General features: G+C 43.8%; 1 protein-coding gene across 3 annotated transcripts in view; it reads left to right on the top strand.

Annotated features, from left to right (window-relative positions):
* The first annotated feature begins 702 nt into the window (after positions 1–702).
* Positions 703–6,000, top strand: part of ARHGEF9 (Cdc42 guanine nucleotide exchange factor 9) — a 223,590-nt gene continuing 218,292 nt past the window's right edge. The window contains exon 1 of one of the 3 annotated variants that reach the window (XR_009560590.1): positions 703–1,055. Coding sequence is in view for 2 of the 3 variants with exons in the window: in XM_060291795.1 (XP_060147778.1) it covers positions 1,026–1,055 (30 nt within the window). In the remaining variant the exon portion in view is untranslated. The remainder of the gene's footprint in view (positions 1,056–6,000) is intronic. The other 2 variants (XM_060291795.1, XM_060291801.1) reach the window with 2 other exon arrangements.

Below are 6,000 nucleotides of genomic sequence, written 5' to 3'. Positions count from 1 at the left end.
CAACAGCATCAACTCCCAGCAGACGCAAAGAGGCCAGCCTGGGTTGAATTGCCCAGAGTTAGAGGCATCATGATGAGGTGGGTGGTTTCTCCGTTTGCCTGTTTTGCTGATGTTCGTTTGACTCATTCTCAGCAAAATAAGCAAATGGAAAATTCATTCATCAACAAGCTACCTTTTATATTCCTGAGGGTGTGAGGAAGAATCCTGAGGGTATGTGTGTGTGTGTGTGTGTGTGTGTGCGTGTGTATGAATGATAGCAAAAAGAAGCCTGGAAAGCAGCAGAGGGTAAAGTTGAGACTTTACCTTTTTTATGTGACCTTAGATAGGTCTCCTCCATCATTTATTTATTTATTTATCTGTAAGATGGAGATACTAATGCCTGCCTCCACAAGGTTGCTCTGAGAAGTGAAAGTGATAATGAGGATGAAATCCCCAAGAGAGTAGCACTAGGAGAGAAGACCCCAGGGGACTACGTAGAGAGAGTCCTGGAGGTAGGGAAGCGGGAGAGTGCTGGCATAGCTCCATTCGGGCAGGATCTTATTATTTAAAAGGCTGGCCCAACACCTCTGGCAACTTTGGAAAGGACTTTTTGCTGACTCGACACAATTGGGGAGCCCCACAATAAACAGCATCTAACTCCAGCGCAGCCGGAGGCAAGCAGAGGTGGCAGCTGCCTTCTCCTGGGCGGAGGTTATTCACCCACATCCTCTCCGTGCACCCCACCTCCCAGATCTCAAACCTCAGCAGGGGACAAAGGCAGTCGGTGGGGAGCCCCCCTCCCACGTTTCCCCAGGCCAAGCACCTCGGGAGCTGCGGGGCAGAAAGGCAGAGCCTGCCTGCAGGGATGGAACAACGTGAATGAAGGCGAGGTCCGCAGCGAAGGGGATTGGGCTGTAAGGCTGTGAAGGAGGCGAGGGGGAGGGGGCGCTGGGGCTTTCGCTTGCTCCAGCCCTGCCAGCCCAGCCAGCCCGAGACAACCCGCGCCAGCCACCGGGGCCTTGGAGAAGCCGGACTTCATTAGCACCATGCAGTGGATAAGGGGTGGATCGGGAATGGTGAGTGCACATAACCGCAGCTTCCCCAGCTTGAGCTTCAGTCCCCTAGCCCCACCCCCAGCTCCTTCACCAGCCGCCAGGCAGTGAGCCCCCTAGTCTCTGCCCACCGCCCTCTCCGCTGTCCTTGAGATACCAGCAAGCTTGCTGTGGCCATTTTAGGAGCCCTTGCTTGCCTGCCTGCGAGGAAAGCCCCCTCCCTTCTCCGTCCCCGTTCTTACCACCCCCGAGTGGGGGGGGGTCACCTGGAAGACCAGAGAGGCAAGGCGGCTGGTAGAGGGGCTCTCTGGGAGCAGTTAGTCTCTCAGGAGGGTGGGGGGATTGGGGGGTATGGCACGGGGTTGGGAGGGAGGGGTAGTCACAAAGCCTGGGATTGTGGAGGGGGCAGTATGGGAGAGCTGCGTGTATCCCCTTCCTGGGACGAGCCAGAGAGCCATTCTCAGGGAAGCTGCTTGGGGGAGTCCTGAAGCCCTTCCTTACCTGGGCTGGGGTCACCCTGTCCACACTTCGGGCTTTGTCAAGGAGAGACAGCTACAGAAACTGCCATCCTGGAAATGGATCTGGGCCCCATTCAGTTAGGGGAGCTCCCCCCCCCCATCCAAGGAGTGTGTGCTTGTGTGTGTGTTTAGTATCATCCTCCAACAGTTCATTGTATGCCATCATGCTCCGTTCTCCACCTGGAGACCTTGGAATGACTTCCTTTGCAGAGAGGAAGTGGTGGCTGCATCTTGATGCCTCTCTGACTCAGCCAGGGGTAGCTCAAGTCTGATCAGGGACTCTGGGGCATGGGAGGCCACAATGCCTTTGTCCTCAGCTGGGAGGCATGGGCAAGAGGGTCTTGGAGGGCAGTTGGGTTGGGTCATCAGGCACTGATGGCAATGCCAACCCACACTTCTGAACTGCCACCCATAACTTACAGCTGAAGGAAAGTAGCCTGAAGCTGTTGGGCAAAAATTGATCTTTAACTCCTTTTTTTGCTCCCATTCTGGAAAGGAGCAGGGAATCTGGTGTGGGCTATGACTGTATTCAGAGGAGCTGTCCTCTTCCCTTCCTTGCAGTTTCCTTAGACCTCTCTTTCAGTGTTTCTTGAAGTCATTTAGTTTGTATTTGCCAGGACTTCAAGAGACTCTTCTCATATCTCCCTCTTTCCCTGGAGTCCCATAAAGCTATTTCAAATGTTTGTAGAACCAGAAAACCATAGAGCAGGAAAAGACCTTTAAATCCTTGTTGTCCATCCAGGAAAGTTGAGACCCAGAGAGTAGGAGAGACTTGCCCAGGGCCACACAGCTCCATGAAGGCAAAACTGAGTCCAGCAAAGGAGTCTCCTGACTCTCTGTCATTGTCCCTCTCCACTGCTACACAGAATCATCAAATAGTGCTGATAAAGGCAGAAAGGAACAAAGAGTCATGATCTTGGTAAAGGACTTCCTTCATGATGAACTAATGCCATGAATTTTGCCTGAATAAAACCCATGACAGTCCTAGTATTTCTAGCAGCAGGGTCTAGGTGAGACCTCCTTCCTCTCCTAAATATATTGTAGTATAGGGGTCCAGAGCCACCCATTGACAACAGATTAAGTTAATGGAGAAATCTGAAGTTTTGCCAATTGTGTGTGAGAAAGGAGAGAGTAACAGAAAACTTGTGGAGACTATCTAATTAAAGAGATTGATAGAGAAATCTCATAATATTTTTAGGAGACTGAAGTAGTGAATATTATATGATGAAAGCATTTATTTAACTATTTGCCAGAATTCAAGAGATAGGAGTAGTAAATTCTATTATAGCCTGGAAGGCAGGAAACTTCTAACCTTGGCACTGATGTTTAACAGGAGTGCTTTGAGCCTCAGTTTTCTCACCTATTAAATGGGGCTATTAATGATTACCAAAATTCCTCCCAGGTCTGAGATTCTCAGTGTCCTAGAAGTAAATGTTGGGTAAAATTTAACTAGTGGTTTGTTAGGAAAAAATAGGAGTATATATTTAGCCACAATTTTATAATATGGCTAGTCAAAAGGTCATTGCTCCTTGTTCTTTCATTTGCAAAGCCCTTGAAATCCAGATTGAGCTCTTCATAACAGTGAGTTTTTTTTTGTTGAACATTTGACTATTGTAACTGATTGCAAGTGTCACATGTTACACAAAGATCCTTGAACAGTACAACATCAGTTGGCATTTTACAGAATAAACTCCATCTCAGTAGACAGTGTTAAAAAATACTGTGAGTTCACTTTTGATGGTAAATTGTTCGGTGTATTTATTCATAGCTTGTGTCTGCAATGGCAGTTTGTGCTGGGTTAGGCAGTATGCCTAGAGTGGAAAGCAAGCTGGTTTCAGAATCACAAGTCTGACATTGAGGGGCCTGGCTTTTACACTTCTCAGCTCTGAAACACTTGACAATTGTCAAACCTCTTCCATTCTCAGTATTCTCACCCATAAAATGGGGACAAGGTAACTTATCTCATAGGATCTATTGAGCTTATTAATTAATTCAACAAAAACCTAGAGTCTACTATGAATTGACACTGATCTAGGTGCTGGGGGCAGCAGTGAACAAAAAGAAATTCTCTGCTCTCATGGATCTTACATTCTGAGGGTCAAGGGAGCTCACTAAACAATTACACAAATGACTACACAATATGTCAGGAGATGCTAAGCTCTAAGAAGAAAAAGAAAATCTGGTAAGAGAATAGGGAGAGATAGGGCTGGGATGATATATTAGATAAATCAGTCAGAGCCTCTCTGACTAAGGAACATTTGAGCAGAGATGTGAAGTGAAGGAACAAGGTCTGTGGGGATGTTTAGGTGAGGAGAGTGCTAGCCATAAGAAACAGCAGAGAGAGAGAGAGCACAGCTGGTTTGTTTAAGAAACACAAGGAGGCCAATGTCCTGGGGACATTTAATCTGAGTGAGATGGGTAGTTTTGAACAGATAGGGAAATAATCTGACTTAAATTTTAAGAGGATAATAGATTGTAGTGGGGCAAAGGAAAGACCTGTGAGGAGGGTCTTAGAATAGTCCAGGCTAGAGGCGATGGTGGCTTAGACCAGGGTGATGATAATCTGTATGAAAGGGCTGTAGTCAGCATTGTAGATGGTCTGTGTCTTTCTCCTTTCTGACCACCCATCCAAATCTTGAATGACTGAGTGTGGAGCTAGAATGAACACAGAGTGGGTGGATGCGTACAAGGGAATTTTGTGTCTATGTCAATGATCCAATGATCTGCTTTGGGCTCCTGGCCTCTAGTGAGGCTAATTGAGGGTTGATTCTGTGTGGATTACCAATGAACCAATCTCTTGCTTTCTGGGATTCTGGAGAATATTAAGTATATTATTAGTACTTTGAAGATATGATACACTTAACATATGTGACATCTGGAATGGCTCATTTTTAATACTCTCTATGTGACAAAATTATTTTCAGTAATAATCATGTACTAATCAGTACTAATAATTATTTTATTGATTTGTTTTTTAAATTTTCAAATAATTAACAATGAAAAAGAAGAATAAACTTCAATTTTAAAGATATTCAAATTCAGTAACGTCTCATATATGATCTAAAATGTGTAATTATTGAACAAAAATACTACACTTTACAGTTCATATTATCTTCTCTGTTTTATATTTTAAGCACAAATAAAAACTCCAATTGGTCACATAGATGACAGAATTGAAATAAATTACATTGTCTCTTTGACTTTACAATTGTAGTGCTATCATTGTTTACTTCAAATCTACTATTTAAATTCTGGAACATATAGTGCCAGAAGGATTTGCAGATATGAAATGCACCCAAAGCTACCTTGAATGGTCTTAAACCTTTCCAAAGTAAAATGAACTGAGGGAACACATGTAAAATCTGTGTGTATGTGGGAGGGTGGCAAATGTATAACTGGAATCAGCTGAATCGACTCTGAATCAACTTCCATGTAGAATACAATATTATTAAAGGATAAGTAATCAAATGTAATAATTTGAAACTTTATGTATTGAATATATTACTAAAACTCAGTAATAACAACAATTGTTTAGAGCTTTGACCAACAAAAGATTTTTTTCAAGGAGGAGTATTTTGTTACTGGCATTATTTAAAATTGCTGGCACATAGTGATAATAAAAGTACACTTTGACTTTTAGTCTTAAAAAAATTTTATAGCTAGTACACTATTTCATTGCCTGCACTAAGGGTTTCCTACTCCTATTGCTCCACCCTTGGTATGGCACCGCTTTGGAGAATATGGAATCTTGAACTAATTCCATGCCAAATTTCATGTTACCTATATAAAAGCCACAGCATTTGAGTTGGTGGAAATCTCTGCATAAGTAAGATACAATGACAACTGGTAAGTTTAATGGTTGATTTAATTCTGGTATAAATGACAGAAATCTATTCACACTGGCTTAAAACACACAGGTTTTATTCTTTCACATAAAATAAGTCAGAATATAGGCATATCGGAGCCAATATGGTACCTTCAGAAAGTCTTTAGGGACTTCTCTGCTCCACCATCCTTAGCATTTGGCTTTTATTCTTGAGGCTGCTCCATGATCCAAGATGGGTGTTGAAGCTCCAGAACATTAACATCCACATTCTAGGTAGCATGAAGGGAGGGTAAAAGAGGAGGAAAAGGGCTTAACCCTCCTTTTGAAAGAAGCCTTCCAGGAAGTCCTATTTAATACTTCTCCTTACATCTAATTGGTAGGAACTGAGTCACATGGATGCTCCCAGCTGCAAGGGAAACTTGGAAATGTAGTTATGTAAACTGGCTGGTTATGTGCACAGCTAACAATCAGGGGCAAGGTTTCTGATTCAAAGGAAGAAGGGGCCATTGGAAGACAACCTGCAGTTATTGTTACAGTTAATCCACATGTATGTGTGCCAGTGTAGAAATGCAGAAACTTAGGGCTTGAACTCAGCTTTGGACTATGAGCCACAGCCTGACAGATG

This window comes from Globicephala melas, chromosome X (assembly GCF_963455315.2).
Source record: "Globicephala melas chromosome X, mGloMel1.2, whole genome shotgun sequence".
NCBI lineage: Eukaryota > Metazoa > Chordata > Mammalia > Artiodactyla > Delphinidae > Globicephala > Globicephala melas.
This window is presented reverse-complemented; position numbering and strand designations above follow the sequence as displayed.